This window comes from Pelodiscus sinensis, chromosome 26 (assembly GCF_049634645.1).
Source record: "Pelodiscus sinensis isolate JC-2024 chromosome 26, ASM4963464v1, whole genome shotgun sequence".
Taxonomy (NCBI): Eukaryota; Metazoa; Chordata; order Testudines; family Trionychidae; genus Pelodiscus; species Pelodiscus sinensis.
Window position 1 is genome coordinate 300,976 of NC_134736.1, and position 18,414 is coordinate 319,389.

Sequence of the window (18,414 nt, forward strand, 5' to 3'; positions counted from 1 at the left end):
ACTTTAACTGGCTACCACCCATGATCAAGTTGTAGGAAACAACTGCTCAGCATTTCACTTATGTAAATATGATCTCTTGCATTTCTTTATATATTTCTTATATTCAAATAAGATAACTATTCCTTCTATGACTGTGCAAGCCAGTAAATGTAGCTGTTACACCAATTAAATGTAGCTCTGGATTTCCTCATTAGAAACTGTCCTATGAGATGCTGGGCATCTGTGAATTACTGGGGATGATGGGTGTGATTTGTTTTCCTTACTTGGCAGGAGTAACTTATAGAAGTAGAAAAAAGTTGCTGAAAATAAATGTATTTGAACAAATTTCATGTTCATTGCAATTAAGTTAGCTGTATTTTAAAGAAGATCATTAGATACTATAGTTTAGGCCAAATAGTTTTTATATTAGCATTTTGTAAAATCTTATGGATTTCTTCACTAACTGAAGTTCCGGCAGAGAAACTTCAGAGCTAAATATTATTGCCACAGAAGCCAGGACTTCCATGTTTTTTCTCATCACTTAGTGATTTCCTGTACCACCTTGGTCATGTCATGTCACTGTCCTGTGCCTCAGTTTCCCCACTGTGAAGGAGAAATGACACTTAATTCTCACAGCCCATATGAAATATATCTAATGTTTGTACAGAGTTTTCATAACATAAGCAGTAAGTTCAACTCCCCTCCCCTCTAGAAGTACTCTTCTCAGAACTGAAAATACTGCCGCCTTAACTATGGATTAGCTTCTGCTCTTGCATAAACTTGATTCCCACAGCTAAGGTCTAGTTGATTAACTATAATTATAACAATGACCTTTAGAGCACAGCTGAACTTCACTAGACTTTGGGAATCTCAACCAGGTACACTGCTAGTGATACAGCTTCTGTGGTAGGAGTATTAGCATAGATGTGGCATAAGCAGCTGCTGGCAGCATTTCTACCACCATGTATTTTCTAGGCCTCCTTGCAAAAAGATTATACATATTATAAGAAACTGGTGTGGGTTTTGTTGTTGGTTTATTGGGAGGGTTGTCTATGGGTCAACTTTTTACTCCAGTGTGTATCAGGGTTTTCCACCATTGCTGCTACTAGTGGAACTGTTGCCAAAAAGGTCTGGTGCAAGCATTTTTCATAAACATCCTCTCCATTTTTCCCACAGCCATCTCCTGAAAAAATAACTGCTAATCTGATGGCCTATCTGAGTTTTCCATTGTCTTGTAAGGTAAAAGCCTTTTCCGTTTTAAAGCTTGGTTATCTCCCTCTTGCATAGCACACTCTAGAATACGTGTGAGTGCATGCACAAATGCACATTGCAGCATGTTAATGCTAGGAGGGGTCCATGTGCTTTTTACATCATCAGATAGGGTGTAGTGAGTAATAACAAATGGCTTGTAAACTATGTGGAAATCATGTGAAAATACGTATTTCTTGTCTGATATTTCTATGTTCAGAGCTCCCTAAACTATGGAGAGTGAGTCTTGTAGGTGTGCTTTCCTAGTGCTGTAGAGAACATCATCTTTCAGAATACTTTATTTGCTGCTACATGAGGAGCTGGGAACTTGTAAAACTAACTAAAATGAGGCAGTGACAGTTGTGTACAAGTATGCAAAGGGATGTAAATGCCATGGAGAAGGAATTTCTTCAGGATGCTTCAAGGAAGAAAATAGAATAAATAGAAATTAAGGAAAGGAGAAACTTGGCTGAATACCAACAAACCTCTCTTTGAGGTGAAATGTCTTTGGGAGTTTGTTGGAACTTAGCTTTAGAGACTCACTAGAGGATATTTCCTGCTCTCTGATAAATGGTTTATATAGATAACAGTTGCTTGCAAACATTGACCTGTCTCTTGCTCTGAAGTACACTGGAGTGTTAGCAAAATATAATAATCCTGAAGAAGTATAATACAGTAGCAATAGAAGAAGAGCACTGTCTAACCAGTGACAACCTAGGCTACGTCTAGACTACATGCCTCTGTCGCCAGAGGCATGTAGATTAGGCTACCAGGCATAGGAAAATAAAGCGGCGATTATTTAAATCGCCGCTTCATTTAAATTTACGTGTCTGCTACGCTGAGCCGATCAGCTGTTTGTTTGGAATAAACCTCATTCCAGGAGGCATACCTGGGTGGTTGACAAATGCCTTAGATGTCGACACCCGCGCGTCCAGACTACTGCGCTGAGCCAACATACAGCTGATCGGCGCGGCAGCCATGTAAATTTAAATGAAGCGGCGATTATTTAAATCGCCACTTCATTTTCCTATGTCTGGTAGCCTAATCTACATGCCTCTGGCGACAGAGGCATGTAGTCTAGACGTAGCCCTAGATATTCTCTGTTATTATTGATAGGTTGACTCCATGTGTTGCTTCAGCAGAGCTAGTGAGCTGAAAACATCAGAGAGGAGCAAGTTTGATTGATGTGTGTAGTGTATTCTTGGTTTTAGTGTATGTTTTTCTTTGACTGTGTACCAGATACAAAACAGGATCTCAGCAAATACTCCTATGTGAGCCATATGAACATCATGGGAGCAATTCTGACACAAGAGAAGCAGTCAGTTCCCCTCTGCCCAAGGAGCAAGATGGCAAGTGGTAAATATGGGTTGTGTAGAATAGGAAACCCTGCCACTATTCCTACATAGCGTGGCTCCTATGGTTAGGTTGGCAATGTTAATCAGGGTGGGCAGGGTACTGTGGAGTTATGCATTAGCTAGTGCAGTGATACTCAAACTGAGGTTTGGAGCTGCAAGCATCTCTAATATGTCTCCTGTAGCTCTTTGCAATACATGACATTACAGCACTGTGATTTCATTACTAACCAATCAGGATGCTATTTACTTTTTTATTTATCAGTTGTAGAATACTTGGTCATTTTGCTGTGAGAAAATATGTATATTAAAAATAGCAAATGAAACAGTGAATTCATACTACTATGGCTCTTTTGAATTAGGTTGGTCACTGATTTGGCTCCTGAACCCCTAAAGTCTGAGTATCAGTGAGCCTACTGCATGTGTATGCCATGCTCTCTAGTATATGGAATTTCAGCTTTGATGAAGTGTGTAACAGTTGTTTTCTGGTGGCTACACCCCATTGAGTTAAAGCTCCAGTACTCTAGCTCACAGGGAGCCTCCTCTGGTTTGTAATAGGATTATAGTTTTGGAGTTGAAGATACTGTTGCCTAATAAGCTGTCCAAAGGAACTAAACAAGGGAAAAGGCGGGACCCGCCTTTCCCCCCAGTGTCAAGGATACACGCAGCTAACACCAACCAAAGCACAGCTTCACTGGAGTGATCTGTTGTCTTTGTTTCCACAAAATCTAATGTGCAGCCTAAGGATGTTAAGGAATAGTTGAGTATCTGCTTATCGGATAGTTGAGTCAACTAGTTGTTTCCCCCCATCCTTGCTGCCTCTGTCAAATAGAGGCAGCAAAGGGGGGGGAGGGAGAAGGGGGTACTTCAAAAAGGCAGTGCCGCACGGAGCCCGTATCTGGGCTCTGTGCGGTGCTGCCCCTTTGAAACGCCGCCACAACGTTTCAAAGAGGCAGCACCACATGGAGCCTGGGGTCAGCTCCATGCAGTGCTGCTTTGAAATGCCAAGGCATCCTTTCAAAGGGGCCGCGTCTCCATGGAGCCCAGGGGCAGCTGGGGACTCCCCAGCTGAGCCCGGGTCCCAGCATAGCATTTCAAACCAGACAGAGCCTGGAATCAGCCTGGGTTCTGAGGAAATGCTGCACGGAACCTGGGATCAGTCCTCAGCTGACCCTGGGCTCCATGTGGCATTTCAAAGCAGCTGCGCATCAAAGCTCCATGAGGGCGCTTCCACTTTGAAATGCACAAGAGCCCCAGCTGGGGACTCTTGTATATTTCAAAGCTGGCACACCATGTGCAGCCCAGAGTCAGCGGGACTTCCTGCTAGCCCTGGGCTGCAGGCGGAGTTTGGTATTCCTCCTTTGAAATGTACAAGACTTCCAGCGGGGGCTCTTGTACATTTCAAAGGAGGAATGCAGAAGTGACTATCAACTAGTAAATTACTTGATATTTAACATCTTTAGTGCAGCCACATTTGTGGAGGTGTGTAAACCCCACCCTGGTGTGTCCCATAACAGGATCAGGCCTGTATGCAGCAGGGGTGTAAAAGGTACAAACACACTCCCTCATGGTCCTCCAACTAAGCATGAGGCTGGGATGGTGCATTGCCCCAGTCTGCCTCCCTCCCCCATGCTCCAGCCAGCTGGCGGAAGGCAGGAGCGGCACATTGCCCCAGGCTCCCTCCCCCATGCTCCAGCTGACAGCGGGAATTGGGGCTGATTTCCCCCCACCTCAGAAGTGAGGCCGGAGGTGGGACCCAGTCCACGGGGATGAGGCAGCCACAAGCCCCTCCCATGGCTCCCTCGTCCCACAGAGATTTCTTTGTAGGGGACTGAGGATGCCCCAATATGGGAGTCTCAGGAAAGCCAGTGCATTCCTGGCTCCTCCATCCAAGGCAGCTGTTAGAAAACCTGTTTCAATAAAACCAAAGCCCCCAGTACCTGCTGCCCTACAAACCTCCTCTGAACAGTGTATTTCAGTACCCCCAGTAACTGCTGCATCTATGGTGTTCACTAGAAAAATATAATTCAGTAAAGGAAGTGGCCCTGGCCACTGTCCTGCAGACTTCAGCCTGTAGCCTTTGTTTCTGTACCCCCATTGGCTGATGTTGGTGTTGTGATCCTGTGGGCTTTCACAGTCAAGACTCTTCCCAGAAAACCTGTATTCCCTCTATTAATGGCAGCTGTTGCACCCAAGGTTTCCGCTCCAGTAAAACCAGCATCTCCATTAGTTGCCTTATCCAAGGCTTCTAATAGAAAATCTGCTTCAGTAAAGAAGTGCCCCCAGTAGCTAATCCCATGCCAGTTTGCACATACAGAGAAAGACAGCATCTTGGGAAACTGCAACAATTGAGGACTCCTATCAAAAGCCAGTCTTATTTGACTTCAGGAAACATTATCCCAAGGAGGAGCTGCTGCTCTGCTCCAGCAAATCAAAAGTATGTTAAATTTTCTTCATGTACACTGAACTTCCAGAACTATGCAGCCCACTCTTATTTTGAAGACTACCTACTCCTGATCTTCTCACTAGCAGCAGCATCAGTGGAACTAATGGTAGTGCAGCTGTGCAATTGAGAAGGAGTGAATGATAGGATACTAAGCTCCTGCAGGAAGACTCTCTCTCTTAAAGGTCAGTCTTATTCCCATGTTGAGGCTGGCTCTGTCTTTCTTGACTGATTGTGTCACTTAGGTGCAGCTGCAGAGAATCACGTAGTTACTGAGTGAAGACAAAGTGTTCTTCACTTGTAATTATTTCTGAAACTTATGAGGGTGCTGAGAGGAAAAGATAGGTGGTCTTTTCTGTGGTGCAAGGGCATCAGTACAGAAAGGTGAAAAGGGAACGGAAGCACTAGACCTCGTGATCAAGGCCCCAGCCAGCCTCTGCCTGTGCATTGAAGGAATTTGCCAAAAACTGTACAGAGCTCCTGACTCACTGGTCTTCTAGCTCATAGACTTAGAGCTCTCATTTGCTTATGTAAGTGTGGATGCCAGAGTTACAGCCTAGGGGGCCCACCTTACATGGAAGCTAACCAGCTTGGAATCTTTATACGCTGGTACTTTCATACTAGCTTTGCTGGACAATAAAACCTGATCTTCTTGGGTTCAGGCTTGGCCACAAAACTACCCATTCTTCTTCTTACTTTTGCAACACTGAGGCTACGTCTACACTGGTGGCTTCTTGCGCAAGAACTCTTGCGGAAACGTTCTTGTGCAAAAACTCTTCCACAAGAGTGTCTACACTGCCATGTGCTTTTGCGCAAGAGCATCCATGGCAGTGTAGACTCTCTCTTCCACAAGAAAGTTCTGATGACTATTTTAACCATGGGGGCTTCTTGAGCAAGAAATTCATGTTGCCTGTCTATGCTGGCCTCTTCTGGAAGAGCTCTTGCGCAAGAGGGCTTCTTCCTGAGAGGGAGCGTCAGAGTTCTTGCACAAGAAGCCCTGATTTTCTACAGTACAACATCAGTTTACTTGCGCAAGAACGCGCAGCTAGTATAGACAGGCGGCATGTTTTTGTGCAAGAGCGGCCGTTTTCGTGCAAGAATGTGCCAGTGTAGACACAGCCTGAGATTGATATCGTCTATGACTCAGCCCCTGTGACCTGGCTGACATGACATTGACTCTTCCTCTTGCTTCGTTTGACTAACTGATGCAAACTTCAAAAGGGTCTTTGCCAGCAAGAGGCTAGTGAAGATGAACTTTGTGTGTAAAGCAATGCAACCTTCTTTTCACTCTTATATGGAGAACAAGTCAAATGTTACTTGAGAATACTCATGTTATGTCCTAAATACACCAAGCCTCTATGGCTAGTCTTCCCTTGCCATGCACACATGCTGCCCCCTTTTCCACAAAGAAACTGGACTCCTGATGACTTAGAAGGGGTAGGAGATTCTTAACATCTGTTCCAGACTGTATTTCAGGACAGGTCTGAATAGCTTTTGATTTTGTTAAATCTATGCCAATGTAGTTAAAAGGGTGCAATGCCCTAGTGTGTACATTTCTAACAATCTATTAGTTTTGACTTAGCTTGTGGGAGTAAAACTTCTGAATTGTGCTATCCCCACTAGGGAGTTGAACTGATCTAACTTGTCCCCAAGACTAACATATACAAGCCTCTACCTGCCCTTCTTTAGAGAAGGAAGCTGCCACCATGCTGCTGGCTCTACAGGCCTGAGCCTATGGTAGGGATCAAATTAAATGGTTTAAAATGTCACTTTATTTTAGAAGTGTAAAAGTCTTTATCAGCTGTCAACTTGCCAGGCACCTATTAAAACTTACAGTGTTAAAAGGATACTGATTTCTAATGTTTTAAGCATTCCTTTGTGCGGTCTCCACTCTTGTTCCCTCTTTGGCTCCTTCCAACCAGACTCAAAAGTGCTCTGGTTATAAATGTAAAGTCTCTCATCTCTGGCATAAGAAAACTTCATCTCTGTGTTTTATTTGCAAGATGGAGTAGAAGTGATTTGTATAACATCTCACATGCCATCTCTGAAATAGCTAGAAAGAGCCTAAGTGTTCACATGTTTAGACAGCAGGTTCTTGCTCTGCCTCTTGGAGAGTGGTTGCTTGTGAGGTTGTCAGGCACTAGATTCAATCTAGGCCTATGGTGATGTAAATAACTAAATAGATCAATCCTTTAGTGTCAGCAACAAGGGGGGAGGGGACTTTTGCAAAGACATTTATCTGGTGCACTTATTAGGCTTTCATATTAAATAGCTAAACAAGTGGCACACTCCCTTTCCCCTCAGTTGCCACATTTTTGCTCAGGTTACATCATTGGTCCTGAGACCAAAAAACTAAATCTGTTTCTCTGTTTAAACAGCAAGCTTCAGCCTCTGTTATGGAGAGGCAGGAGAATAATAGCCCAGTTTTCCCCTTATTCCCTTCCACCCTATTTAAGGTCATCTTTGTGTCTCCTACCACTGGCAATGAAGATAATTTTTTTTGTGGTGTGGTCTTGTTTTGTGTGACTATTTAAAAAAAACAAAACAAAAAACCAAGCCTAAAGTGCTAGTTTGCTGGAACATCAGCAAAATAAAGTTATCATATTATTATTTGTAAATTGCTGCAGTGGAGGAATGCCTGAACTCTGTGTTAGATCTTACTCTGTGCTTTGTGTTCCACAGTTGGTTGGGCATTTTTAATAGCTCAGCAGCCCTGAATGCTTTGTACCTTCAGCATACTCTACAAAACAATAAGTGCAGAATAAATATAAGGAATTTTTAAAAGATACAAAAATGTAACCAACTTCCCCCCATACTCTTCTTGTAGAGGGGAAAGAGAATGTTTTTCATAGAAACAGCTGGGAATGGCTGTTGAAATTAAAGCCCTGAGATTCAAGATTGCAGGAAGCTTTAGTATAATCTTCCCTCAGATGTAACCAGCTCTGACCATTCGCAGCCAGTGAATCATGGCCTCAATGACTACTCTTTGAACTACTGAAGGGGAGGAATGGTTAGAAAGTCAAGAGGATCAGATTTTCCTACTCCATGTTCTCCCATGAAAATCCTTTACTTTAGACTCCTTCTTGATGTATGTACCAAAGACAAAGCCTGCCCCAGCAAGCCATTTAGAGGGGTGATAGGCGTGACCCTAGTTCCCTCTGATTGGAGGGCTGAGTCCCTAGAGTTTACATTCACATCTAGGGCTCCATTTTGCAATTGCTTGAAGTTGTCTGTAGCAGCATGGGAGAAAATAAGCCTGCTTCGGAGCCACTTGGTCCTTGTCTATCAGCTGTAACGGGGCAGCAAGGATCAGAGGCTGAACAAAGATCTCATCTGTTCTGCAACAAGAGTAAGAGAGAGAGAGCAGGTAGTTTGATAGCTGAGCCTGGGCTGTGACCCAGCCAGGTTCTGGCTCTAGAGAAGGGCTACTCAACATGCGGACACAGCCTGTTTGTTTGCGGCCCACGGTGTGGTTTGGGTTTACGTGGAGCTCAACACGTGGCCCGCAGGTAGGATCCTTTGAACATGGTCTTCACTGGGAATATGCTCCACAATGACAAGCTGTCACCCAGGCAGGGTGAGCATTGAAAGATGCAAGCAGACAAGCTGGCAGGAACAGACGGGTACAGGGTGTCAGCATTTCTAGCCCCCAGGAAGGAGGTGCCAGAAGTGTAGGCTGCTTAGCCTTATGGGTAGAGCCTGAGAGCTGACTGGCTCACACTGGCCATATTTGGGTCCAGCACCACAGTGTAAGGCTTAATCTTTGTAATCACGCCCATCGGTGTGAAATAAGCTGTTTGCATTTATATTTGCATGCATATGCAACCACACTTAAGTTGTGGCCCTCAGCATTTGCAGTGAGTATCACTGGAAGCCCTGGGGGCCAGAAAGTTGAGTAGCCCTGCTGTAGAGCGTAAGAGGGATATTCAGCATTCTACCAACATTACTATCTGTGTCCTGCTCTCAGAATCATCTGCCACAATGAACGCTTGTCCCAACAATTTAATACTTCTATTTTGATTTAATACTTCTAAATGACCAAGCCTGTCGTTTAGTATGAGCTGGAAGATACATTTCTTAGGCAGCCAGGAATTTAATCCTGTTCATAGCTGAGTTTCTCTTAGTTAATTGGCCTCCAGGTTCCTGAGGTCCCCCCACAACAGGGATGCCTTGTGTGGATATTAGGCATCCATATTAAAATTGGCTTGCCAAAGCTATGAGACAGCACCATCTAAGACCATCTAGGTAGAGGCCTTCTGTGTTCCAAATCACAAGAGTGGTTCCTCATACTGTTCTGCCGCGTCATTTCGTTGGCCTGGACTTCAAAGTGCAATTCACCTAGTCACCCTCAGCAATCAGTAACACCCTCTGCAGTTTGGGGAAGTAACTCACTCAACACTGGAAATTACAGACGTGAGATTGCTAATCCAGCCACGCAAGGAGTTTCAAGTATGGGGTGAAGAGGAATAATCTTCAGAGGAGTTACCAAGAGCATTTCTCTAATTCAAAAAGGAAAAATCTTTCCCACTTCTCTCCTGGCCTCAGTTACAGCTAAATGAGACACAGGAGTAACTTTACTTGACAGGGCTCTAACCTGGAGAAACCATATTTTTCAGCTTTCTTCAAACCCACCCAGTCTAGCCCTCTGTATTTGCACTTTCTCTGTCCATATACATACTACCTCTACAGCTCCCTTGCTAGAGTAACCACAAAGTCATGGGAGACACTGCTTTCCAGCACTACTCATCCTGGCTCCAAAGCCTCAGTGGGGGCATTTGCCTTTTGGTATATACCTGGTTGGCTCAAGCTCTGGCTCACTAAATCAAGAGCCTCTTCAGATAGAGTCTGTACCTCCTCCTGGAACTTTCTGCAGCCTTCTGGGGTCAGCTTCCATAGGCGGGACTTACGGTTACCCTCATTGCACACGAAGTGCATGGTTTTTTCAAAGCTGCTACTGAAGCACAGATTGTGACGAATGGTGTTTTTCCAGCCATCTGGAGCAGTCTGGAAAAAGGGAAAGTGCTGCCTGCAGAGAGAGAAGGGCGCAGAGCTGGGTTCATAAGCAAGACAAGCTCAGAGCACAGGATTGCTGCACAGGCCACTCTAATCATGAACTCAGTGTTTCTTACCACAGCCAGAGTGCACCTGATGGTTTGCGGAACATACCTGGATAGACAAGGATGCAAATTCCTCCCTAGCCTCTATACCAGTGTTCACCAGCCAGTAAATCGGGATCTACTGGTAGATCTTGGAGCCTCTAACAAGTGATCCTGACTTGTTTGGCCAAGAGACTGTTATCAAGTGCAGGCACTTCATCTGCCCCTCCCTCTGCTGCTACGCATCTCCTGCCCTTTGCCTTGGAACTTTCTCTCCCCCCCGCCCCCCCCCCGCACTCCTCTGGGAGCCTCCTGCTTGCTGTGCAAGGCAGGGAAGGAAAAAGACGGGCACTGCTGTCAAGGTACCTCCTGTCAAGGTACCTCCTCTCCCACCCTGTATCCTATCTTCACCGAGCAGAGAGAGGGCACAACAGGACTTGGGATGGAGTTTGCTAGCTGCTTTTGGGAGTGGTGTAAGACCAGGGCAGGGGTGAGCCTGCCTCAGCTCCCTGCACCACCACCCAGGAGCCACCTGAGGTAGGTAGTGTCCCGCTGGAGCCCACATCCTGAAACCCTGCCTCCTGTACCCCAAGTCTCTTGCACAGTCCTGAGCACCCCTGCATCCAAACACCCTCCCAGAGCCTGCACCTAGAACCCCCTCAAGCACTGCAACTGCCTGCCCCAATCTTAGCTCAGAGCCCCTGTTATACTCCAGATCCCTTAATCCAAGACCAGACCTGCACCCCAACCCAGTGCCCCTGCCTGGTGAAAGTGATGGGGGGAGGGGGGAGTGAAGGGAGGCTGGAGTTAGCAGGGGCTGGGCCTCAGAAAAGGGTTACATTATGCCCTGAAGCATTAGGTTCAGGTGGACTGTTTTAACAGAGCAATTTTAAGTGGCCACAGGCCAGAACTAAAACTCCAAGTCTGAAAACTCTTGAACTTGGACATTTAAATAAAATGCATGTCATCTCTAATGGGAACATCAGGGAAGCAACTTGCCTAATGTCTCCTGGAGAGTTAATAGAGCTGAGACTAGAAGCCAGGAATCCTGACTTCCAGTTCTGCGCCCTAGCCACTAGATCATTCTTCCTCCCCAATAAAAGCTAGAACAGTTTTGTACCCATGCCTCTTCAAACACCCTCCATCCCAGCATGCGGGGAATGGGGAGTTGAAAGGGCTGTGGGTACCGTGTGAATTGGTAGATCTGCTGCACAGTCATGCTGCCTTCTGCACTGTTACGCAGGGCCACAGTGATGAGGATACAGTAATTAAGGGGGGGGCGAGGCCAGCCCCCTTTTATTTTGGTGCTCGCCTGCAGGATGTACTTGAGCTTCTTGCTCTGAGATCTGGGCATCTTTGGTTTCTGGGGTGTCACAGCAGCCTTAGGCTTGGAAATCTTCATTTTTTGAAAGAGTGAAGTGTCCATCATTGAAGCAGCTTCATCCTCAGTGAACTAGGCAGAGGGAGGATGAAAGAGATGGGTTAGGCCTGCATGAAGTCAACAGTAAATTGGGATGTGGTGTGTGAGGAAATGCATGTCAGTGGCCTGTGTGTAATGAGCTTGGACCTCAGTCCAGTTCGCAGTGGTGATGTGTTCCCATCACAAAGAATGCTACCCAACCCATTTCTGTTAGTTTTAGCAGAACAATCACATATTGTCAGTGTTACTGAATGAGCTCCTCCCTATGTGTCAGGCCTGAGATGTGCTGCCACCTGGGCTATCCCTGTGGGTACGAAGGACTCCCATCTCCAATCCAGCATCTTGAACCTTCTGCTAGCCATAATTTTGGATGACTATATGCATTTGCTTCTGCTGCTCGTAAAACAGGGCATGAGCCATCTTAGTGCTATGTTGGAAGGCTTCAATCACAGAGACCAAGCAACTCTCAGCATGAAATGCCTCGGAATGTTAAATTTTGAGTAATTGATTAGTCGACTAGTCGATGTATTTTGCTTCGACCATTCAATTAGTCGATAGGGTGCCACCGCCCTAGGGCTGTTGCTACACTTCAGAGGCAAAAGCACTGCATTGGAGCCCGGGGTCACCTGGGGACTCTGCTGACCCTGAGCTCCATGCGGCCCTGCTGCTTTGAAATGCTGTGAGGAGTCTGTCGTCAGGCTCCTTGCGGCATTTCAAAGCGGCAGCACCCCGGGGTCAGCCCACTGAGGATTCCTCCGCTGACCCCAAGTTCCATGCGGCACTGCCGCTTTAAAACACCACGTGGAGCCTGGGGTCACCTCAGTTGACCTCGGGTTGCATGCAGCGTTTCAAAGTGGCAGCGCCGAATGGAGCCGAAGGTTTGGCCCCAGGCTCCATGCAGTGCTGCTTCCTCTCCCACCCCACCCCCCTTGTTGCCTCTATCAGAAAGAGGCAACAAGTGGGGGGAGCGACTAGTCATTCACATTCCTTGTAATGCCCAGCACTATCCACACATTTTTCCCTCTGCCACATACCTTCTCTGTCTCACTGGATGATGACAGCAGATCTTCCTCAGAACAGTCAAGGTTGGAGTAATTCAAGGAAGAGCTCGGAGAAGAAAACCCTGGAGCATCAGCTACTGAGAATTCTGGGTTACTGGGCGCTGGCAAGTCCACACTGGGGCAGCCAGAAATGGGGCAAACCACATTGGGGTTAACCCACATCCACAGATGGGACTGCACATAAGATTCTGCTGACAGAAGAAGCCAAAGCACTCTAGTGATACCATCTGAGGCCTCTGCAACAGCAGAACTCCTGTCGCCTGGGAAAAGGGCTGAGCAAAGGCTAAATAGGATATAAATCCAAAGTGTCAGGGTTCTCCTAGCCCAACACTCGTTGCTGTTTTCCCCTAAAATAGTATTTATCTCCATATCTGATGCAAAATAAATTGTTTTTTTCCCTTCATGCCACCAGGCGTTAGCCCTCCCTCACCTTCTGAGTTTTAACTCCTTTTCCCTGCCAACAGCACCAGAGCTGCATGTACTCCCACCACCCAGGAATCACCCTGGCTGCTGGTCTGCAGCATCCAATGGAGAAAGTAGGATGTAATACTCCCATCAGCACTGACCTAACTGCCTCTGACCCTTGGAGAAGATCAGACCCAGATGTGCACCCGGTTGCTTGTCCACTTCTCTGTCATAGGCTAAATGAATGCCACTTTACCAATACATTTGCTAATGCCACCAACCCTCCCTGCCCGCCCCCCTCTCTCCCCGCCCTCCTCCCGGGTTACACCCTGCTCAAGTCTCACCACCAGACTGTGTGGATGGAAGGGTCTCGGACAGTTCCCTGGTGAGCGAGTTCCTGCGCACTTGTTGATCACGCTGCCATTTCAGCATGTGATGGTTCAGTTTTTCATTTACAGCTGGTGGGATATGGAAGTTCAGAGACAATGTGGTGAGCTGACAGCACTGTCACCCATCTCCTGTCTTGTCTAAGCATCAGTGATTTGAGACAGAGGATGTGTCTAATATGGAAAAAAGCCATTTTCTGCATCATGATGGGTTATCCATATTGGGTTCCATCAGTGGCTCTCAACCTTTCCAGACTACTGTGCTGGTTTCAGGAGTCTGATTTGTCTTGCGTACCCCCAGATTTCTCCTCACTTAAACTACTTGTTTGAAAAAATCAGATAAGAACACAAATGTATCACAGTACACTGTTACTGAAAAATTGCTTACTTTCTTTTTTTAATCACAATTATAAGTCAATTGGAATATAAATATTATATGTACATTTCAGTATATAACAGGGGTGGGCAATAGTTTTTGATGGAGGCCACTCCAAGATTTGGTAAGTGGTGAAGGGCTACACAGAAGGGAGCTCGGGGTAGAGGGCTAACGCCTGGTGGCATGAAGGGAAAAAGAGTCTGTGAAAGAGTTCGAGTGATGGAGGGAATTGTGACCTGAGGCAGGGGATTGGAGTACATGAGTTTGGGGTAGGGATATAGAATTCTGTTTAATTGGTTAACCATAATGTTTAACCAGTTAAAGTGGGGACAAGCAAGGGGACCGCTTAATCCCATCCCCTTCCCTCACCTCAGATAGGGGCTGTTCCAGCCGAGCTGGAGTGCTCTTCCCTCCCCCCACCTGCCTGCAATAGGTGGGGAGCTGCTCCAGCTCCCACTGGTTAGGGATGAGACTTACTGGTCAACCAGTTAACCATTCACATGCTTAGTCTGGGAAGGGGTATAGGATGCAGAAGAGGATTCTGCCTTGGAGAAGAGAGGTGTGTGTGTGGGGGGGGAAATGCAGGTTCTGGGAGGGGATTGTGACCTGGATGCAGAATATTTGATTTGTAACCTGGGGCAGAAAGTTGGAATGCGGGAAAGGGTGGGGTGCCACATACAAGATCTTGCCAGGAGGCACTTAGCTTGAGCCACCTAAGGTAACAACTGGATCTTTAGGCAGGTTCCCCTGCCAGCTGCATCCCCACCCCTGCACCCTGGTCAGAGTAGCCTGCTGCAGGGACCATGTACTACCTGCGCTGCAAGCACAGCCCAGCCAGCTCCCATCAGCTGGTTTCTGACCAATTCAAGGTCTGAGATTTTGCTGAGAGGCAGGGGCAGCATGAGAAGCTCCCCATCCTGGGGCATGCAGAGAGCACATGGCCACAGCAGCCAGTTCCTTTGAGCAAGGTATGGGAGTGTGGCTGCCTGAGGCTCCTGCTAGGCTGTGGGACTATGGTGAGCCGCATCTGGCCCACGGGCCATATTCTTTCCACCCCTGGCTGTGTCTAGACTGGCAAGTTTTTCCACAAAAGCAGCTGCTTTTGCGGAAAAACTTGCCAGCTGTCTACACTGGCCGCTTGAATTTCCGCAAGAACACTGACTTCCTGCTGTCTGAAATCCGTGCTTCTTGCGGAAATACTATGTTGCTCCCATTCGGGCAAAAGTCTTTTTGCGCAAAAGGGCCAGTGTAGACAGCTGAGATTTGTTTTCCGCAAAAAAGCCCCAATCGCGAAAATGGCGATCGGAGATTTTTTGCGCAAAAGTGCATCTAGATTGGCACGGACGCTTTTCCGCAAAAAGCACTTTTTGCGGAAAAGCGTCCGTGCCAATCTAGATGCTCTTTTCCGCAAATGCTTTTAACGGAAAACTTTTCCATTAAAAGCATTTGCGGAAAATCATGCCAGTCTAGACGCAGCCCTAGTGTACAGCATGTAAAGTAGAACATAAGAATGTCCATATTGGGTTAGATCAACAGTCCGTCCAGCCCAGTATCCTATCTGCCAACAGTGGCCAATACCAGATGCCCCAGAGGGAGGGAACACAACAGGTAATCAAGTGATTCTTCTCCTGTCACCCACCTACAGAGAAATAGATGCTAGGGACACCATTCCTACCTATTCTGGCTAAGATTCTTGGAGGGTAGGTGCATTAATGGTTATCTAGCTCTTTTTTGAACCCTATTAAAGTCCTGTCCTTCACCACATCCTCTGGCAAGGAGTTCCAGAGGTTGACTGTGCACCGAGTGAAGAAAAACTTCCTTGTGTTTGTTTTAAAACCTTCTGCCTATTAATTTCATTTGGTGGCCCCTAGTTCTTATATTGTGGGAATAAGTAAATAATTTTTCCTTATTCACTTTTTCCACACCAGTCATGATTTTATAGACCTCTACCATATCCCCCCTTAGTCTCCTCTTTTCTAAGCTAAAGTCCAAGTCTTTTTAATCTTTCATATAGGACCCGTTCCAAACCCCCAATCATTTTTGTTTCCCTTTTCTGAACCTTTTCCAACACCAATATATCTTTTTTGAGATGAGGCAACCATATCTGTACGCAGTATTCAGGATGTGGGTGTACTATGGTTTTATATAGAGGCATTAAGTTATTTTCTGTCTTATTCTCTGTCCCTCTTTTAATGGCTCCTAACATTCTATTTTCTTTTTTGACTGCTGCTGCACACTGAGTGGATATTTTCAGAGAACCATCCACAATGACTCCAATATCTCGATTAGTTGTAGCTAAATTAGTCCCCATCATATTGTATGTATAGTTGGGATTATTTTTTCCAGTGTGCATTACTTTACATTTATCAACATTAAATTTCATTTGCCATTTTGTTGCCCAATCACTTACTTTGGTGAGATCTTTTTGAAGCTCTTCACAGTCTGCTTTGGTCTTAACTATCTTGAGCAGTTTGGTATCACCTGCAAATTTTGCCACCTTACTGTTTACCCCTTTCTCTAAATCATTTATAAATACATTGAATAGGATTGGTCCCAGGACAGACCCCTGAGGACCTTACTTCTCTCCATTCAGAAAGCTTACCATTTATTCCTACCCTTTGTTTCCTATCTTTTAACCAGTTATAAATACACGAAAGGAATAGTATCAACAAGTGATTGTCCATATAAAATTTTAGTTTGAACTGTAATCAGTAGTGCTTTTTATGTAGCTTGTTGTAAAACTAGAGAAGTAGATAAATGAGATGAAGTACCCCGGAAGACGTCTTTGTCTCTCCAGAGGTATAGCTGCACATTGGAACTCTCATCCTGCCTTTGGACCCCTGTAGAATGTGCACCACCAGGAGAAACACAAACCTAGCTGTGGGTCAGATTTTAGGCCTCAAGCCTAAGATTCTGACCTGCGTGCCCTGTAAACTGTGAGCTTGTGCGGCCACATAGCTGATTAGCAGAGCGCTCACAGCTTGGGTTTTTTGTTTCTACTGGTGGTGCACATTTGCACATGCCTTGGTGCACAAGAAACATCTATTCCACACATGTATGGGAAAGATTAGAGGGGATATTGAGTTTGACGATAAGGTTTTTAGGGAGATACCAGTCCCAGCTTTTCCCTGGCATGGTCCAAAGTCCTACAGTGCATGTATTAAGGGGGGGGGTGCTTTTTTTGGGTTGGGGGCCACTGACCCACTGAAAAAGTACTCAAGGGTTGCACACAAGGGAGAAGCAAAAAACAAAACAAAAAACCCAACCCTAACTGACATAGCCCCCAACTGAGAAGGAGAAAGACACTCTCCATATTTCACTTGCACACCAGAGCCTAGGGGAGGGGGCTCAGGCTAGTAGATCTTGGGGCTGGAGCACACACAGGGGGGCTGAAGTACCAACACAGTCTCTTTAATGCTGGTGGTGGGGGAGAACCCTGAGTCTCAAGGACTGGATCCAGACAACCTGGGGGCCGCATCTGGCCCCTGGCCTTAGGTTCCCCACCCCAATATTGGAAGAATTGATTGAGACTGGGACATCACTAGAGAGATTTAGAATTAGACTAACCAAAGCAGCAAATCATAGCAACAGTGGTGGAGTAGATATTAACTAGACACAACATAAAATAGATGTTCTTGGGGGAGGGGGTTCCATTCAAAAGCCAGAGGAGTCACTAATCATCTAGTTACGTCCGTAACTCAGGCCATTGAGCTTCCCCCAAATTATTCCTATTTAGACAAGACTAACTTTTAGCAAGCGACTGTGATATTTTCACAATGTTGAACAAGAATAATGAACATGTTTTCAGCATTAGAATCTGCTTCAATCCAGTCAGTGCAGATAGTTCGATCACGTGCCAGTATGTTTTCTCAAATGCACTCTGAAGATTTTTATTTCAATGAGCCAGTCTTGATAGCTTTCTGTACTGATCTTCCTATTATCCCAGTAGTCATCAATTATTTACAGCTTAATCTCCAGGGTCTCCTAAACTTGCATAAATTTTGAAGTTTATAGAAGAGCAAGTTCTAATTTTACAGCATTTGAACTCTGATATCAAGACAGGATAATTTAAATGTAATGAATTTCCCTTCCATCCTAGAACAGATTTCCTATCTCCATCACCAGAGTCTGCTTTTCACCTGGAAGTTTCAGATACAAGAACAAAGACATAACCAAGCCACCCAGAACCCAAGCCTTTCAGAACTCCTTACCTTGAGGAAATTGATCAGTGGTGGTGGTTAGCTTGAGCTCCTCCTCCATATCCCAGTCCTCAAGGCCACTTTTTAGATGCAGACTTTCCCAAAACATTTTGTTTTGAAAATTCAAATACATTTTCTTATAATCTGTAAAATAACCCACAACTGTTGCAGATCCTGGATGTTGGAGGGAGGCTACAGAGCAAGCCACACAGAGTTAATCATGGATAACTTTCAACTTTCTAATTCTGCTCTATGTGATTTGATCCCACTTTAAAGAGAAAGAGATTTGACTAGGGGAATTAAAGGATTGGTCTCTATTTAAAAGTGTGAAACACCAATTACAGATCCTAGTAGGGACTGGATGATTAGTGTCAGTGAAGCGAGCAATCTACTTGAAAATAAGAGCCATCACCTGAGAGGCTTTGTTTGTTCATGTAAACTAAATTTTT

General features: G+C 45.6%; 1 protein-coding gene across 1 annotated transcript; it reads right to left on the minus strand.

Moving 5' to 3' along the window:
• Positions 1–8,225: 8,225 nt before the first annotated feature.
• Positions 8,226–18,240, minus strand: FOXR1 (forkhead box R1). The gene is made up of 6 exons (XM_006120927.4): positions 17,978–18,240; positions 13,349–13,462; positions 12,573–12,787; positions 11,306–11,571; positions 9,816–10,048; positions 8,226–8,360 (listed from the first exon to the last, which is right to left on the minus strand). Exons 1-6 carry the CDS (start codon positions 18,096–18,098, stop codon positions 8,332–8,334), a joined length of 978 nt encoding a protein of 325 aa, XP_006120989.2. The 5' UTR covers positions 18,099–18,240; the 3' UTR covers positions 8,226–8,331.
• Between the last annotated feature and the right edge of the window lie 174 nt (positions 18,241–18,414).